The sequence below is a fragment of the Macrotis lagotis genome, chromosome 2, assembly GCF_037893015.1.
Source record: "Macrotis lagotis isolate mMagLag1 chromosome 2, bilby.v1.9.chrom.fasta, whole genome shotgun sequence".
In the NCBI taxonomy this organism is placed as follows: Eukaryota; Metazoa; Chordata; class Mammalia; order Peramelemorphia; family Peramelidae; genus Macrotis; species Macrotis lagotis.
Genome location: NC_133659.1, coordinates 174,743,238 through 174,762,963, shown reverse-complemented (window position 1 = coordinate 174,762,963; position 19,726 = coordinate 174,743,238). Strand labels below are relative to the sequence as shown.

General features: G+C 40.5%; 1 protein-coding gene across 8 annotated transcripts in view; it reads left to right on the top strand.

The window, feature by feature from the left end:
* The window catches only part of MSI2 (musashi RNA binding protein 2), a 518,635-nt gene that overhangs the window by 403,273 nt on the left and 95,636 nt on the right, over positions 1-19,726 (top strand). For all 8 annotated transcript variants that reach the window (XM_074223649.1, XM_074223647.1, XM_074223646.1 and 5 more), the window contains exon 8: positions 9,942-10,024. In XM_074223649.1, the coding sequence (XP_074079750.1) occupies positions 9,942-10,024 (83 nt within the window). The remainder of the gene's footprint in view (positions 1-9,941; positions 10,025-19,726) is intronic.

Here is a 19,726-nt window from a genome sequence, read left to right as displayed (position 1 = left end):
AGAAAAAATTAATTGACACAGGCTTTAATATTATGATGTCTGGCTTGTCTGGTCACATTCCTTCATTTTTTGAAAGGCATTTTATTACAGTTTACAACCACCAGCTGCCAAACTATTGGTATAAACAAGAGAGCAGGTGCATCAATAATGCCACACTGGAGGGGCCCCAGATACCAACCTAGAGGCTACTTTGCAGGGAGAGAATAATGCCAGACTTGGGGGTGGTGGGGAGCCAAGTGAAGCTTGTTGGATTTGAGTAGGGAGAGACAGTATCAGTGGTGGTGGGGGGAGATTGGTCCATTAGAATGGAGGGTTGCAGAGGCTTTGTGTCCTTTTTGCCAGACATTATGAGAGAGGGAAAGAAAGAGAATGAGAATGTCTGCCTCTTCTACTGGTCCCCTTTTTGTTTATGGCTAGCCTTGAGGATGATTCCTCAGCATGCCTAGGTCATTCTTTCTCAAGTTCTTTGTTCCTTTTTCAGATAAGTAATGAGGGCCTCTAGACAGGCTTATGCTGATTCCTCCAGGGTGACTGGCCCATTTTTTTTTAAAGCCAGGTTGCTAGAGAATAGGATTCTGTTTAAATGGGTCACCAAGTGTCACACTACTCCCGCTCTTTGCACTAGAGCTGATGTTATAGATTGAGGCAGAAGTGGAAAGAGAAACTAAACAGAGAAGCAACTCTTTTGAAAATCATTGTATGTTTGCCTATTTCCCCCCATAAGCTGGGTTTGCCATTTGGATGTAATTGGAATGGAATCGTGGAATTCTTGAGCTGTCTGAAAAATTTCATCTAATCTAGGTTTTCAACCTAGAGCCTGTGAACTTCTTTCTCTTTTATCTGGATAATTGTATGTCATCAGAATTGATTTCATATGTCTTCTATATTTTATTTTATGCATTTAAAAACATTATTTTGAGAAGAGGTCCATAACCTTCAGCAGACTACTGCTGATCCATAACAAACAAAAGGTGGAAAACCTTGGATCTAAGCTGACTCCTTCAGTTTTAGAATCCCTTTTGGATATAGTGTTCACTATTAAGCCTCCTAACAGTCATATGGGATCAATGTGTTGCATGTGTTATAATCTCACTATACAGATGAGGAACCATCACAGATTAGTCTGCAGAGGGAAAAAACAACAGTCTAAGAGATGCTTATTGATAAATGAGCTCCTTTCCATCCCCTAACACAGAAGATATGTCTAGGGTGTGATTGCAGACCAGTCTTCATCAATATAGAAAGTTCCTCTGCTTATTGTTGCTTAGGAAGATCTGTTACCCATTTCCCAGATGTTGTAACACGAGTATAAGATTAGTGAAACTTTGAGAAAGACAACATTATTACTTGTAACTTCACCCGGGTTTGAAAATAGATTGAATAGCCAAGAAATGGTAAGCCATCCACTGCTGCACACAATATAGTATTTCTGTTTGGGATGCTAAGATTCAAGACAGCAGGGACTGGAGTTTGCAAACTTTACACACCTCTTTGTATCTAAAAATATTTAATAAATAATTCTTGTTAGTTTGTGTTAATGGAAAGAGATAATAACAGAGATACCCCAAAGCACAAAAAGATGATTTAAAAAACTTGAATTTCTATCATTACTGAGAAAGATTTAACTGATATGTAATTGATCATTCCCTTGCTCTTCCCATTTATGTTTATATTAAAAACGTTATTTTTTTAGATGATATTACTTTAGCATATACTAGCTTAATAGTGAGAAGAAGAAGCCCCAAATTGTTCTGGGTTATAGAGGTGGAGGAGAGGGATGATCCACAGCACGGATAATTGAGAGTTCACATTGTCTACAAAGTAATGGTGGTGAATGATGATACCATTTGACATATCTTTGATGGCCTACATTCAATCTGCAGACTGCACACCACTTCTCTCACATCCTCCAGGAATGACCAGTGTTAGCTCCTGCCACTGTCTGTATTTGATGACCCCATTGTGTGTTGAGGATGACCTCCAGAAGAGGATTCATTTCCAGAACTTGTATATCTCTCTACTGCCTGTGGCTTAAGAGCCTGAGAGGAGGAGGTTCCAAATGAGTTATACATACATTTGCATACATACACATGCCTTTAGTCCCCTCTGTGATGGTTGGAATAAATCAGTCTATTTTCTCTTCTTTTCTCAGTTCTTCTCCTAAACCAAGTGCTAGATTAACTCATGCCTCCTATCGATTTTCATTGAAGATGCATTAGGCACTGCTGATTGCCTATTAGTGTCCATTGACCTATATGAAAATAGAAAATGATTTTCGAAGATAAGAGTAGTCTACTCCTACCACTACCCCCCAAATATCTCTGAGTTCAGGACTTACTCTTTTTCTGTGGTTGCATTTGGCTTACCTTTTAACATTTTGAGGTATTTTGTTTTGAGTTTCTATTCTCTTCTCTTCCCCCCCTTTAAAAAAAAAAAAGACTATTATTCAAATGAATATTCAGTTCCGTTCATTTGAATAGAGAAAAAAAAGGTTGACTGTTAAATGCTTATCTTCTAAATAGGGCTTGTGAGTTTCTAATAATAGTTTCATTCAGAAGAATGCAGAATTCAGCTTTTAAAATGCTCCCTGTCAAGTGCTACCCTATTTGTGTCCATTCTCAATACCCATTTTTGTTTGGTATTAATCCTCATGCACACCTTCCTTGGCACCTTCCTTGGCTGACACATGGTGCCTCTGATTAAAAACCCTCAACAACAGGATTGGGATTTCAGCAATGGATGGAAGATCTAATTTCAAATCCCAGAGCCTGCCTCTGATATTTTCCAGCTGTGAGAATTTGGATATATTGCCTAACCCACCCTCAGGCTACTCATCTGTATATTGGGAATAAAATTCATGAAATACCTATCTTGTAGGTTCATTATGAGATTCAAAAGTATTAGTGCACTTCAAAAACAAATCAAACCAAAGTTCAAATTCAGCTCCTGCTTTTTCTAAGCTCTCTCTAATTTTCCACTTAAAGTAGCTAGTGTCTTGAATTAGGCACCTTCCAAAAACTGGAGGCTTTCAAATGATTCATGGCTGCCTTTACCATTAGTAATAAAGTTATTGAGATTATGAGGTTAGAGATGGAAGAAATCCAGTAAACTTCCAAAGTAGCCATGGGCCTGACATGGAAGAGAGTAGTGAATATAGTAAGCTGGTCAAGCAAATACTTCTCAAGGTTAAGGGAATCATTTGGTAGCAAGTCCCTGAACTTCTCAAAACCTCAATTTCCTCATCTGGAAAAAATAGAGATAATTCATCAAGCACCTACTCTGCTAGGTGGTTTATTAGCAGTTGAGGATACAAATATGATAAATGAAATATTCTCTACTTGGCAAAGAGTTTCCATTCAAAGGGAGGAGGCAACTGCTCTATCTACAAGAATGTTCAAGATAAATATAAACAGAAGAAGGATCAGAACTGTTATTTCATTGGTATAAGGAACTTCAGGAGAGGAAACTCCCTCTACTGATGCCAATTGCTGCCTTCTTTATAAGATATGTAGTCTTAGAGAATTGCCTGGAATAATGAAAGTTTAAGTGTCTTGTCCAAGGTCACATAGCCCATATATGTCAAAGGCAAAACGTGAACCCAGGTCTACCCTACTGACTCTCTACTCTGCTTTTTCATAAATCCAAAGAAAATAAATACAAGTCTTTTAAACCAGAGGTAGTTTAGTGGGGAGAGCACTTCATGAAATCATTGTGGGGATCAAATAAGATAGTATACTATGTAAATACAAGTTATTTTTATTACCTCCCTGGCAGGAAGATTGGGAAACAAGAGTTTTTGTAGCCCTGAAAGCTTTAGATCAATGAGAATTCTAATAATCCTATTCTTTCCAAAGCATCCTTTGAGCCATTTCTGGGATTTCTCTTCTCCTTGATGTTCTCCTCATCACCCACCCTGTCCTCTTGTCCTACACAGCTCATTTGGAGAAAAACAAAACAGATCTTTCCACCCCCTGCTTCCTTCACTCTAATTTATGCTTTTCTTTCTCTATCCCATATTTTAACTCATTTTGGGGGGGTTGTTAACCACCAAACAACTAATTCACTGCAAATGATAATGCAGCCATGAGAGAAAATGATTACCAGTTAAGGAATAACACTTATTGATAATTAAGTGTTTCATCGCTTCTTTGCTTTCCCCCAAGTGGAATAAATAAATATTTTAGACATAATCAAGTTTGTTTTCTCTACCCAGGCCAAACAGACAGACATGTTGGAACAATGTAGATCTTTAAAATCCTGCAAATGAGGCTCGACATTCTTGAATTGTTATGCATCCTGGGTACATGGGCTTGAAACTCAAGCTATCTCCTTTAATCAGAAAAAAAATCATTTTGTGATACTTGCTTTCTCAGTCCCATGGGATTAGGGAAGGGACCAGTCACAGATTTGGAATTTGAAATGATTTGGTGAAACCAGCCTCTCCACCACCACCACCACTCTTCCCTCCCACCCTCAGGCAACAGTCTGCATTTCAATTTTTATCTCTCATATATGCTTCTCCTCATCTCAGAACTGTCTGGAAAATGAGGGCAGTGAAATTCTCCATCTCTAGATTCCCTAACAAGTTTCTAATGGTGATAATCCCCACAATGAGACAATTTGTGATTTATGCAACAAGTGTGAATTGGTTTGTGGGGCGGGGCAGGGCTCTTCTCCCTAATAGTGAAATGAGCTGCTGGCAATTATGGAGACAAGTATATCCTAGAGCACAGTGTCACCTTTAAAAATATTCTGACCATTGACCAGGAAGATGACAAGCCTGTGACTCACCACACAATTTACCACATGGGCTGTTTTGCAATAGTTGGGATGAATTATGCTGAAACATTCATACTCTCACCCAGGACTCCTGATGAATCTCAGCACATGTGGAACATAAAGTCAGCTGGCCAGTTTGCAGGATGAAGGCTATATTTGGAGAAAGGCTTATTCTGAGTGTGAAGTTCAGACCTGCAATATTGACCTTGCCCCAGGGACATAACTGCTATCTAAACCAACTGGAACAATAACCCTATGAGATAAGACCTATTATCCCCAATATACAGGTGAGGAAACTAAGCCTAAGAAAGGTCAAGTGACTTACCCAGGGTCTTACAATTAGGAATATCCAACATAGTCATTCAGATTCCAAGTCCACTATTGTAACCATTGCATCACTTAGCTGCTCAGATAACAGATTCATAACTAGGACATGATGACTAGGTTGGATTTTGGACCAGGATGTTGAATCTGGAGTGTACCAAGTTGCCATCTTTTTGCAGCATAGTTATGTGAAAGCCTGGCACCTAGTTTGCAAACAATCAAAGGAAGAAACTCCCAGCTGGCATAATGGGTTAAGTCTGGTTCTCCTACTCCCTGGTGATTCAAGTGGTGACTTCCCAACAGCAACTTTGCATCTCAATCCTACTCTTCATCTGAGAATATACATGCTTCATAAAATCACTCATCCCAGATGCTATTTTTGCCCCTGTTCAAAAAATTCTTTACTATGACTCTGGTAACACAGAGGATTCCCACATTATATAGAAGGTTGATATTTGAGGTCTCTTCCAACTCAAAAACTCTATGATTTCCCAATTTTTGCATACCAAATCATGGATATTTTAGATCACAGTCTCCTGTTTTCTGTGATAAGGCAGGTGTTCATTCTCTATCTCCCATTATCCAATGTGTTATCCAAGGCAGCTGAAATGGTTCATCTTGTGAATGAGTGAGCTTGCTATCACTGAAAAGGATTTAAGACCAAACTGGAAGCCTATCTCTTAGGGAGGTTGTATGAGGAATCCCTGTTTTGATGGGATAACATCTAAATTCTCCTCCAACCCTTAGGATTGAATGGTTCTAGCTGGACCATCATTTAATGAATATTCAGGAAAGGCTTTACTAAGCTCCACAGAACATTGTAAAAAAAAGTTTTTCAGGGGAGGAGTTGGTGATGGTAGGAAACAAAAGAAAATCATAGCAGTCAAGTCAAATAATAAAGTTTTTTTTTTATTATTTAGGGCTTCTACTTCTACTCAGTCATGGATAGTATTGAGATTTGACTGGGGGAAAAACAGTATTAAGCAAAAATGTGGGGAGGAAAAGAGAACAGTCCTCAAGAAACCATAGATAACCTCAGGAAAGCTGGGCATTTTTTCCCTTGGCCGCCCATTGTGGTAGGTGTTTGAACCTGATGAACCAGTGTTCATCTGCAAGGCCCTGTTTGAAACAAGATATATATATTCTTTCCTGATCAAGGCTTCAAGCCCCAAGGGTAGCCTATTTTATAACTTGTACCAGGTGAGTTTAGGAAAAGTATGCCAACTTACTTGACTGCCAATTTTCTTATCCCAAGTTGACTCCTGGAATAGACATGTTTAATCACCAAGAAATAAGACATTCAATCAGTCAGTAAGCCAAGAAGTATTTATTCAGTGTTTACTGGGTACCACAGCCCTGGGGATACAAAAAAAAAAAGATAAGGAGTAGTTTCTGCCTTCAGGGGGCTCCCATTCTAATGGAGGGACATGTTGATAACTACACACATGCAAGATCTATACAGACTAGATAAAGTTGGGGACAGTTAGGTGGCACAGTGGATAGAGTGCTGGCCTAGGAGTCAGAAGGACCTGAGTTCAAATGTGGCCTCAGACATTTAATACCTACTTAGCTGTGTGACTTTGGGCAAGTCACTTAAACCCATTATCTCACAAAAACAAAAACAAAATCGGGGCGGCTAGGTGGCACAGTGTAAAGCACCAGCCCCGGAGTCAGGAGTACCTGGGTTCAAAACCGGTCTCAGACACTTAATAAATACCTAGCTGTGTGGCCTTGGGTAAGCCACTTAACCCCATTTGCCTTGCAAAATATATATATATATATATATAAATCTCAAGAAAGTTAAAGGTCTGGGATGCTGGAAAAGGTCTCCTGAGGAAGGTGGACTTTGAACTGAGTCTCGAAGGAAGCCAAGGAAATTGCAGGGGTGATGGGGCAGACCCCCCCCCCCATGGGGGACAGCTAATGCAGGAGCCAAAAGGCAAGAGATGAAGTAGCATGTTTGATGGACTACTAGTTGACCAGCATCACAAGATCCTTAGAGTAGATGGAGGAGGAAAAAGTATAAGAAGTCTAGAAAGGTAATTAGGGACCAAATTATAAAGAGCTTTTAAAATGGAGTTTTTATTTCATCCTGGAGATAAGAGAGAGTCATGGATGTTCATGTATCATGGTCATTGGTATAGTTATATCTTCTCTTTAGGAAATGACCTCAATCATTTTGAGTGGAGATTGGGGTTGGAGTAGGAAGAGACTTGAGACCAGGAGATCAGTTAGGAAACTTAAATAGTTGAGGCAAGAAGTGATGATGGTCTTGAATAGAGAGAAAAGGATGAATATGAGAAATATTGTGTAGAACTGAAAAAGATTTGGAAATAGAATGGCTATGTGTGGTAAGTCAGAGTGGGGAGTCCAAGATGACTGTAATTAAGGACTTGGGTAATTCAGAGGTTGATTGTGCCTTCGACGGTAATAGGAAAGTTTGGAAGGGAGGAGAAGAGTTTGGGGGGAAAATATAGCATCCTCTTTTGGATATGATGAATTTTAGATACTTATGGAACATCCATTTCCAAGTGTCCTTGAGGCAATTGGAGTCTCCTGACTGTAGTACAACAGAAAGACTGGAGCTGGGTGTGCAGCTTCAAAAGAAGCTGAAAGAAGCATTGAACATTTGCTCTGAAGGAATATGAGAGAAACTTGCCTGCCTTGTGGTTCACAATCTTTGGCAGTTCAGTGGTGAAGCAGATAGAGCAGTCCTGGAGTTAGGAAGGCTAAGTTCAAATTTAACCTCAGAAATTTAGCAGCTGTGTGACCTTGGACAAGTCATTTAATTCAGCTTGCCTTGGTTTCCATAACTATAAAATAGTAATAGGATCTACCTCCCAGGATTGTTGTAAGGATCAAATAATATAATTTTGTAAAATGCTTTGCACATGATGGACACCTAATAAAATGCTTTCCTTCCTGTGACCTTAAAGGGAAAATTAATGAGGCATTGAGACTAATGCTTAAAAGAAAATTAAATGGGAAATGTCTATTTTAAAGAAACAAAGCAATTCACATGTAACAGTGACTTAATAACCCCCCCCAAAAAGAACAAAACAAAACCTGCCTCCTTAATCTTTAGGCTGTTATTATGTTATATAGAATATTATACATAACATATATTATATCTCATTCTCCCCTGATCTGAGAATTCCTGAATATCTTTCCAGAGATAACCAGTGGCCCTTTTTTGAGACTGCAACTGAATATTGGAAACCAGCTTGAGATCTAATAGCTTATGCATGAATACCTGAAGCTAGGGACTGTTTACTTGTTTCCTTGTCTCCCCAGTGCCTAGCCTATTGCCTTGAACAGAGGAGATAGTTTTAATTAATCTTCATTCAGTTGAGTCCTAAGAGAGATATAGTGGAAAGAACACTGGATTTGGATTGAGAAAGCCTGGGTTCTAATCCCCATTCTGCTGTTTCCTTTGAGTAGCCTTGGGCAAAAATTCCAGAAACTTCCCTCCCTGGCTCTCAAGTTTCCTTTGATTCCCTTTTAGCTTTAAATTTTCTGGTCTTATATCTTGATCAAGGTCATATAACTATTTGGTGGCAGTGTTGGGAATAAGTGCTGGGTTTTCTTCTTCAGTCTCTCTTCCTGCCACACCTATCTTTTGGTAGACTATAAAGAGGGCAAGCACTTCAAGGCTGACAGAGTCTTTTACAGATATCTCATTTTATCCTCCCAGTAACCCTGCAACCTGAGATGGAGAAAGGTAAATGAATTTGCTCAGGGTCACAGTTAGTAGGTGACCGAGGCTGGGATTTGAGTCTTCCTGACTCCAGGTCTAGTCCTACTTGTCTGACCTTGAACAAAGTCTTGTAACCTCTCTGGGTCTCAGTTTCCTCTTCTACAAAAAAGAAGTGGGTTAGATGAGGTGGGCCACAAAGGTCCCTTCCAGCAACAGATCCTGAGAGTGAAGCTGGGGCTTTTCTTATAGAAAATAATGTTTCTGTGGAATAACATAACAAACAGAGGAACCTGTTCTACCAGAGATGGTGGGGGTGGAGGGAGGCATTGGGGAGAGGGAGGGTTGTGAAGGGAGAGAAGGATGGAGATGCATAGAGGAAGATGTCGGCAATAGAAATTGGTATGCAGATTGGTGGTTAACTGCCAAAATTCTTCAGCCTGGGTTTGTCTCGCAGAGCTCATCTCCAGCCGAGCAAATACAGTGGATGGCTGACGGGCAGACAGCAGGCATCAAACAGCCTTAAACTGCCCCAAATCTGCCGTGCTTTTGAAGCCACAGTGGGAAAAGGATGCCTGCCCAGAACAGAGGCCTTCCACTTTAATAGTTTCTTAGAGGCCTCAGGATGTCCTGATGAGGCATTAGAGGAAGTCATTCAGGAAGAAAGGGACAAATAACCCCCTCCATTTCTGGGCTGACCCCAAGGGCTGGCCGTTTGAACAGGCCGAAAGGACAAGTGTGGACCCGCAGTGATCCACGAAGCTCTCATTATCCTGCCCGCCTGGCTCTGTGTGAGAAGCTGCTGGGTTCTGACCCTTATAAATAACAGACAAGTAAATTTCTTGTTTGCTCCAGGCCAAATGTAAACCATGGATTGCCAGGCTGCATGTTGGTGAAATCATTAACTTTTTCCTTTTTTCTGGAAGGTTTGGGGGTTACAAATTAGGCAGCATTTTTCTCCCAGACTGGTGAGACTCCGCTTCTTGTTACTAAAGGTGGCACACCCCATCCCACATCTGCGAGATTGTGCTTACTGAACATTTCAGTGGCACAGCCGGAGATAGAAACATTGCCAAACAGAATAAAGACCTCAAACAGCCAAGCATACTCACCTCTTCCTCCCCCCTTTCTTTTGTCTCCTTAGGGTTTGGCTTCGTCACTTTTGAGAATGAAGATGTTGTGGAGAAAGTCTGTGAAATACATTTCCACGAAATCAATAATAAGATGGTAAGTTGCTGGAGGGAAAGTTGGCACACACAAACATACGCAAGTATGCACACATCCAAAGTCACACACACACACATTCTTGTTTTAGTCTCTCACACCGTGTATTCTATGGAAAAGGAAATAAAAGAGGACTGGGCTGGAAGGGCTTATCCCTGAGAATTAGAACTGATGGCTTTTGGACCCCCTCTGTGGTCTGTCTTAGGAATGGAGATGTTTTAAATCTGCAACAAGTATGCTGACTGAGGTGATTTCTTTTCTCTGAACTGTCCTGGATAATTAAAGGGTATTCCCTGCCTTCCCCCCACCTCCCCCAAATTAAATCTTGTCAGGCTTGCTCTGATGGTCCTCTCCTTGCCCCCTTTCTAGTGTTTTTTTTTTTTTTCTCTTAAGGGAAGATCTGAAGGAAGAGGAGTTTTGAATCTGGAAGAGTTGGAGGGGAGATGTGAAGAGAGGTTTGAACAGAGGGCTTGAGAAGAGGGGGAGATCTGAAAGAAGGCTGAGGGGAGGGGAGAGTAGGGAGAATATCTAAAGGAAGGTTAGGGTTCTGAAGGGAGGCTGAGTTGGGACGCAGAGAAAGAATGTCTGACTTCCCAGGACAGTGACCACTAGAGGGCTTCATAACTCGCCCCAGATTCCACAGCTCCCAGATCTTTCTGTTTGATCTTCTTGCTCTCTCTCCAAATTCGGGGGAGTGGGAAGAAAACCCCTTGTCAGGCCCAACCTGGCGACTCAGCCAGTGTTTCCCAAGCTGTCAGCAAATCCCTCCAAGCCATCACAGCTCAGTTGGCTTACACAATTCCCAGCCAACAGAAGGGAGGGAGAGAAATATGTGTGTTTCAATCTCAGCAGTAACTTTGATATTTTCCGTTAAAATATTCCCTTTCCCTTTGTCAAAACATTCCTTGCTTCTGAAACATGTATTCAGATATGCATTGTATATTGGTCTGATATGTGTTCACCGACTTTAAATCCAATAATAGAGCTTTTAGTGTGGATAAGATCAAAGCAATCTTTTTAGCATATGCTACAGGCCTGATTCAACATTTGACTTGCTAATTTTTTCCCAGGGCACTAAAATAATATTGTTCATATTGTTCCTTGCCATAATATGCATCTAAAATGAAAATACAGTTTTCTTTGCATACTATATGTTGAGGATGTCAGCCTGGACGTTAAGGTGGTACAAGGGAGATAGATGAGCTCTTACTTCTTTGCTAATAGGATTTCCATTCCCCTTCTCTGACTCTCCTCTCTACCATCTTCTTTTCTCCCAAAGGAAAAAAAATCCATTGCCTTCTAGGGTGAAGGGACAGATATGTTCACAGTTTCCTCTTTCAGCAGGTTCTCTTTTCTGTCTGGAGATATTTAAAACCCTATTTGAGAGGCTGGGAGATGATATAATCTGTTCTCCAGCCCTTGTTTATCCAGGAAAGAGCCAAACTCTTTGCAGGCCTCGCATTGTCTCTGGCAAATTTAGGTTTAGCATTAGGAGAATGAACGTTGACTGATACAGAGTCCTGGTAGGTTAAGTCCTTGTTCTCAGGGAGTTTACACTGAAAACTGGCTTCTAGGTTCAGAACTGCAAGTGCTCTTAAAGGTTATCAGTTCTATCCATTCATTTTATAGTCATCAGTCAGTGGTCCATCAGTAAACATTTATTAAGCTTCACTATGTACCAGGCAGTCAGTAGATACAAAGTTGGGTCTGGAATCTGGAAGACCTTGAGATCAATTCCAGCAAGTCATCTAACCCTGCTTGCCTCAGTTTCCCCATCTGTAATTAGAAGGAAGGATGGCAATGGCAATAGAGGGGGAAATGGCAAACTACTCCAGTATCCTTGCCAAAAAAACCCTTCTGGCTAGTTTTTGGCATACTCTGGTCTTTAGGATCATGAATAGTCAGACTGAGCAACATTAAAATGTGCTGGTTATTGTGCTAACATGCTGGGGGATACAAAGAAAGGCAAAAGACAATCCTTGTTCTCAAGAAATTCACACTTTAAAGATGAGGAACCTGAGAGCCAAACAGGTAAAGAGGCCAGAAATGGAACCCCATCTTCTATTAGCTTATTGTTTGTCCTTTGTTCTCAAAGAGGACCATTAACATCAGGAGACTGATGTCTTTCTTGACTTGAATTAGATTTAATTGAGGCAGAGCTGGGCAAAGTCACCAGCTGCCTGCCCTCTTTCCTTCAGAGTCATGGGAGTCCAGTGGCAAGACATAGATCAAAACAACTGGAGATGACCCTGGATGAAGTTGGAGACCATGGCCTTTTTAAGCTAAGGTCTTTCCCAGGTCTCATTTTATCTGAGATATTACTCATTCAGTGATTAAAGACTAGGCAGGAATTGAGGTGAAAGATGATCTACTTTTCCTTCACAACCTTCACAAAAGAAGCAATCAGAAAGGGGAAGATCCTCAGAGTTTCTAGCCAGAACAGAAACAATTGCTATTACATTAACTCTGAGCCATCAAAATCCATACACATGCCAGGAAGCTAGTGTACTTTAGATACTAGGAAGTCTTGAGTTCACATCCAGCTTCAGATACTTGCTAGTTGTGTGACCCTGTCTGCCTCAGTTTTCTTATCTTTGTTGTGAGGTTGACATGAAATAAGATTGGTAAGCACTTAGCACAGCATGATACCAGGTACATATTAGGCTCTGTATAAATACCTATTACCTTCTCTTTATCAGTGCATTTTCTAACTCATCTTGCTTACCTGGAAATTCAATTAGTCAGTGACAAAATTTCTCATGCATTTGTGTAGTTCTTTTAACATTTGTTCTCAGATCTCTTGCCTCATTTATTCCTTACTGTAAGCCAGTGAGATGAATAAAGCAGGAAGTTTTTTCCTCTTTATTTTCTCTGGTGAAGAAACTGATGCTCAGGAGGTAGTGTGACCAAAACTGTATAGCTACAATAATTGTTTGTGTTTACATATAGTTCTTTGAGATGTTCTTTGAGTTGGCACTTTTTATACATGAGCTCATTTGAGCTACCAGGAAACCTTCTCTTGAGGTAGACTACAGGAATTCTGTATCCCCTTTTAACAGATGGGGTTTCCATTGATTTTGGCCAGGGTCACAACAATAAGTGTCACAACACAAATAAGGGTTTGAGCTCAAGACTTTTTTGACTATCTTGTGCTTGAGTCACAGAGTTAGAGATTTGAGCTCTCTATTACTGGTTGCTTAATCAGGACTTAACTACTTAATTTTAAGTGAAAACTTCCAAAGTAAATGGTAGGAGATCCCAGCTTCTATACATTTCCTGGGCTGACCTGAAGCCAGAGCTTTCCTGCCATTTCCCCATCCTTAGAGATTTAACCTCCTTCCCCAAAGTGGGAATTCATTCTGACAGGGGACTCACTTCTGGGTTCATCTACCTGGGGTGCCACCTGGTAGGATTCTTTTTTTCTTCAGTACCATAGTTAGTCCCTTCTCTTTTAGATAAGACCCAGCGTGAAGGAAGAAATGAACCCAGGCCCTGCCTGTGGGGAACAAAGCCAAAGACTTAGAACAGCAGTTCTCAAAGTATAAAACAGACAAAAGGAAGGAGAATGACAGAAGTTAGGTACAAGGAAGGGTTCCCTGAAAGTAAAAACTTAACAGATGTGGGAGACAGTTTGTACAATCTCCTGGGAAATTTTCTTTTTATTTTAAATTCAATTTTATTTTCAGTTCTCAATTCTCTCCCTCCTACCTCTCTCTCCCACCTACTGAGAAAGCAAAAAAAAAAAAAAAAACCCTATTACAAACATGTATAGTCAGGCAAAAGAAATCCCTGCATCGACTGCCTCCCTTTCTCTCTGTCTCTCTCTGTGTCTCTCTCTCCCTCCCTCCCTCCCCTCCCTACAAACACACACACACACACACACACACACACACACACACACACACATTCATACCTATAAATATAAATGTATATATGTGTGTATATATACACAGACATACCCTTCTGTACCCCAAGTCTGTCAACTTTCTATCTGGAAGCAAGTCGAGTAGCCTGTCTCATCATGAGTCCTCTAGAACTGTGGCTGATTCTGTTGTGTTGATTAGAGTTAAGTCTTTCAGAGTCGTTTGTCTTTACAATATTGCCATTATTATATAAATTGTTCTGATCTGTGCAGTTCACTGCAGTTCATCAGCTCATACAATGGTTTCCCTTCTGGAACATTTTCAAGGAGGGGGATATTGTCATCTATCTGGGATAATTGGCAGTATGTCCTGAATGCCCATTGCCCGAGGATCTTCTGTGAATCAGGGGAAAGAAAAGGGTCAGCACAGGCTCAGGAATTAAAAGGAGTTTGCAGTTTTATTCGATTTGGTATAGGGAGAGGCAGGGAGTTTATCATTATGACCTTTCCAGTTCACTTCTTAATATCCCTTTAATAGATTGTAAGTTTTAAAAGGATTTAGACTATGGAGCCCTCTTTGTATTGCTCAACCCTACCTGCCCCAGGACAATGTCTTTATTTATTAAATGGTTGATTTAATGAATGGAAAAATCATTTAATAAGTGCCTGCATTGTAGATTAGAAGAGCTCTGGGCAAACCTCTATAAGGTCTTTGAGGTTGGAGCAATCACTGTTGACTTGTGGGTGGTAAGGAAAGCCACATGGAGCTGGACCTTGGAGGAAGGGAGGAACTTCATGACCAGTGGTCCAATGGAGACTGTTCTAAGCATGGGACAAAACCTGGCCAAAAGAGATGCCTCAGATTTCAATTGAGAGGGGACTTTAGAGTAATCTCTTATGAGACACTTAGCTCAACCTATTCATTTTCTATAAGAGAAAATTGAGATGAAATAACATGCCTTGGGTCTGATAGAGCTGTGATTGAACCACACATCTCCTAGCTCCAAATTCAGTGCTCTTTCCATTTCATCAAGTTGGCCCATCATGTTGATGGTAGAGAGCAGACAAGATTGGAAATTAGTGGATAGTCCAGGGTGTCTGGACCATGGAGTGAGTGATTTGAAGGGGAAAGGAGGGATGGTAGTAGAAGATTAGGCTGAAAAGGCAGGATTATAAGATCATAGATTTTAGAGATGTAGGAATCTTAGAGGCTGTCTAACTAATACAACATAGCATAGATGAGAAATTGAGGCCCAGAGAGATTGACTTGCCTAATTAAATATAGGCAATAAGTATGAGAGCCAAGATTTGAGCCTGGTTTTTTGACTCCAAATCCAGAGTCCATTTTTCCAAAACCCCATGCTCTCTAGGCCCTAGAATGCCAACACCTAACTTTACCCCTCTTCACATACTCTGTGTTTGTGTGACATTGACCTTCTTGTTATTCCTCAGAGGTGACATTCCATTTCCCAAAGTGAAGCACTTTCACTGACTATCCCCTCATTCCTGAAATATTTTCCCTCTTTATCTCCACCTCCTGACTTCCCTCAGCTTAGTACTTTCCTTCTGAGTCTATTCTCAATTTATCATGAATATGTTTTGTTTGTGCACAGTTGTTTTCTTGTCTCCCCATTGGATTGTAAGCTCTTTGAGGTTAGGGCCTGGTCTTTTTTTTTTCTTCCCCCCCCCCCTTTCTTTCTATCTCTAGCACTTAATGCTAAACACCAGCTTAGTAGTAAAGTATTGGTAGAGGCTCAAGAAATATGACTTGACTAAATTGCATGTGCTAGACAGTGAATGGATGAACAAAAGACCTGGCCTTGTAAGTTTTGTTTAGTTTCCTAAGAGAAGGACTCTGAAACGGTATGGAATCATTGCCTTCAGAGTGGCAAGCCCATACTGTGTCCCCATGTGGTTTTCTCCATTAGAATGTAAGATCCTTAACATTATTGTTGTCATTGTGTGCCTGCTGATGACCAACACTATTCTTTGAATGGCATAGGCATTTAATACTTGAAAAGAGGAAAAAAATGGATCATATACTAGGAAATGACCAAAATTGGCAAACTATTTCTAGACTGCATTTTCTCATCTTTACCTCTGCCTCTTAGAACTAGAATCCAGGAGTTGTCTGTTTGACACTGTGAGAACTACAGATCTCTGTTTTTTGCTTATTTTTTTTAGGGTTTTTTGGGGGGGATTTTGTAAGGCAAATGGGGTTAAGTGCCTTGCCCAGGGTCACACAGCTAGGTAATTATTAAGTGTCTGAGGTTGGATTTGAACTCAGGTACTCCTGACTTCAGGGCCAGTGCTCTATCCACTATGCCACCTAGCTGCCCCGAGAACTACAAATCTCAAAGCACTTTCTGCCCTTTTTTCACCTATTGTCCTTAATGGACATCATGGGGCAGAAGTGAGGGGTGGAGAAAATTATGCCAAAAACTTTAAAACACATACTTTAATGGCAGAACCAGAGATAGAATCCAGAGAAACCTGTGACAATTTCACTTTCACCTTTGATTTAGAGCTAGATGGCACCTGAGAAGCCAGTCAATTAGCATTTATTTAGCAACTGCTACTAGATATTGTGCTGAATTTTGGCAATGCAAAGAAAGGTGAAAGACAGACCCTGCCCTCAAGGGGCTCACAATCTACTGGAACTAAATCAAACCAGAATAACCCCTTTTACAGGGGTAGGAAACTGAGGCATTGAGAAGGGAAGTAAGTTGACTAAGGCCTCCTAGGAAGAAGAAACAAAACCAGGATTCCAGTCCTCTTCTTCTGGGCTCTTTCATAGGAAAGAATCCACCTTTTCCATCACAGACAAATGCAAATGTCACTTATATAAGTCAGTAGAGTCATCTTCTAATCATTTGGTGAGAAACCTCACTTTTGTCCATTCCAAGGAGCCCCGAAGTAGGCGGATGTTGGCTAATAATGCCACACGTGGCTTCCCCCCTGATTGAAGCAGTAACTTCAACAGTGGGGGTACTTGCTTGATTAGGGGCCAGATAGTGGCCTCAGAGCAACAGAAGAATAAGTGACAGTCACACAGAAGGGAGACTGGAATTAGCAAAGAGCTGAGTAGGAATTTCATTAGGGGCCAATTATTTGTAGCAAGAAATCAAATTTGCTTCCCTCTGGCCAAGGACTGGAGGAATGGCTTAAAGGAATAAAGGGTAAGATTTATTTTTAGAGGGGAGAAATTGGGAGTTGCATTTGTAAAAATTTATACATGATGAGTTTAATACACACATGAGTTAAATTTGGTTTAAGCAAAGTATATGAAAAATAAGGAATTATACCAAAAGTTGAATTAATTAGGAGTAAATGGGAAAACAGTGTGAGAGGGTAGAAAGAATACCTGATTCTGAGTCACAGACCCTGAGTTTGAATCCTGTTTCTTCCATTGACTTTCTGTTTGACCTTGAGCAAATCCCTTTATCTCCATGAACTTCAGTTTTATAAAATGAGAAAGTCAAGAGGAAAAAACTAAGGATTTGGATTAAATGAGCTTTAAGAGTTTTTCCAGCTCTAAATCTATGATCCTGGTTATTTATTTTACAAAAGGACTTAACCCTACAGAGCAAACTCTGATTTACAATGATTTAATTTACAAAAATTTTATGTTGACACTATTTTTCCAATAAATATCTTTGACAAAAGCAAAAATGCACCAGGGGACTTTTTAATTATCTGTGTCAGTGGAAGGAGAAAAGCTACCTAAAAGCATGGGTCTCCCCATGTTTCTTCCCTGTGCTCCAGAATCTTAAATTCCATCTCCCTGTTGTCTCTAAGATAAAATAAGAGTTCTCAGTTTGGCATTTAAAGCCCTTTATAGCCCAGCATCTATCATGTATCTAGCATGCCTTTCCAGATTTATTTCCTATTTCTCTGTTGCATGTGCTCAGTGTTCCAGCCAAATTGGCCTGCTTCTTCCCATCTTCCACACTGGGGATGCCATCTCTGCCTCCACAAAAAGCCTTTGTACAGGCTCTATAGGGAAACAGCAGAGCACTGATGAAAGAATCCTAAGATTGGAGACAGAATATCTAGGTTTATATTATTCCTCTGATGCTAAATACCCATGTGGCCTTGAACAAGTCACTTATTCTCTAGGAACTGTACATCATGCAAATTTAGAGTTCTCTTCAGCCCAAGTGTGTTTGAATGTCCAATCCTATGGTAGAGTCTTCTCAGCTGGTATTAGTCTGATTAGCCAGTTCAACACTCCGTATCTTGACCCTAACATAGTGATATCATATTGATCCTCTTTGAGAAAGAAGAACAACAACAAACCAAACAGTTAATCTTTAGGCTTTAAAATTTCATCCTGTTTAAAGGAGAAAAGGTTGAACTAGTTAGACAAGTAGTTTCTGAGCTTCCTTCTAGTTCCAATTATACATACATACCTATGTATATAATTGCTTGTATTCATGTATACAATTCATCCCATTGAAGCTGTCACTCTATACTTGGAATGCATTTTCTCCTCTTGACCTTCACTTCAGTCATGTCTGATTCTTTATGACCCCATTTGGGGTTTTCTTGGCAAAAATACTAGAATGATTTGCCATTCCCTTCTCCAGTTCATTTGACTGTTAAGGAAACGGAGGCAAACAGGGGTAAGGGACTTGGCCAGGGTCATATAGCCAGTATTAGGCTGAATTTGAATTCAGATTTTATAATTCAAAAATTTTTCCATGACCATGATTGGGTGGGCGCTAATCTGAAAAGCCTTCCTGCCTCTAGTAGCCACATAGTCTCTTCTGAGAGTCCCATATTGAGTACTGTGGATCTGAGCAGCCCTATAGCCTGGTCTTGCTAAAGAAACTATTAAGCACAGCTCTGTTTAAATCAATATAGAGCATGAATATATTTCCTTGACCCCAACATAATGCTATGTCTAACCCCCTAGGCTTATAGGAGGGCAGGCCCTAGTAGATGGGAACCATACTCCTCCATGAGACTAGATATCATGGGTCCCTTGTTGGGGAATAATAGGCAGTGTTATTTGTGACTAGGATCACAATTTCTGCTGGCTACCACTCTGATGAGAATTGAAGTGTGAAATCCCACTGACACACCCCTCTTTCCAACCCCCCCCACCCCTCCACCCCAGACAAAAAGAAAAATAGCCTGCTTTCCCTTGTCCTAGGGAGTGTTATGCTCCTTAGCTAAATCATATTTATATTTCTTGTCCAAACTCCCCACCCTTCTCCCACAGAGCACAAGTTAGGATATGGTGACAGCCAGGGCCTACTATGTGTAAATCAGCCCAAAATTGATTTCTCCTGGACTTAAAAACTGTATCTTAAAAATAGGAGCCCTCAGGAGATTGTGGGGAACCATGGCACAAGAGAAGAAAGAAAACTAATGAACAAGAGTATAAATCCAAGGCTGCAGCTCTGACTTTTAGCAAGTTCTGTTTGGGAATCTGAAGACCTGGTTTTTCTATTTTTCCTCCTGTAAGATCTTGGTCAACTCACTTAACCTCTATTAGCATCATTTTCTTCATTAAATTCCATTTCAGGGGGTAGCTAGGTGGTGCAATAGATATGGCACTGGCCCTGGAATCAGGAAGACCTAAGTTCAAATCTAACCCCAGACACTTCCTAGCTGTGTAACCCAGGACAAGTCACTGAATCTCCCTCAACCTCAGTTTCCTCATCTATAAAATGGGCGCAATAATAGTGCCTACTTCACAGTGTTGTTTTGAAAATCAAATGAGGATAACAAGTGTAAAGTGCTTTGCCATCCTCAAAGCACTAGCTAGTTATTACTATTATTTTATAATCTTGATTATAGTTGATATCATTATTAAAGCTGAAGGTATTCTGGAT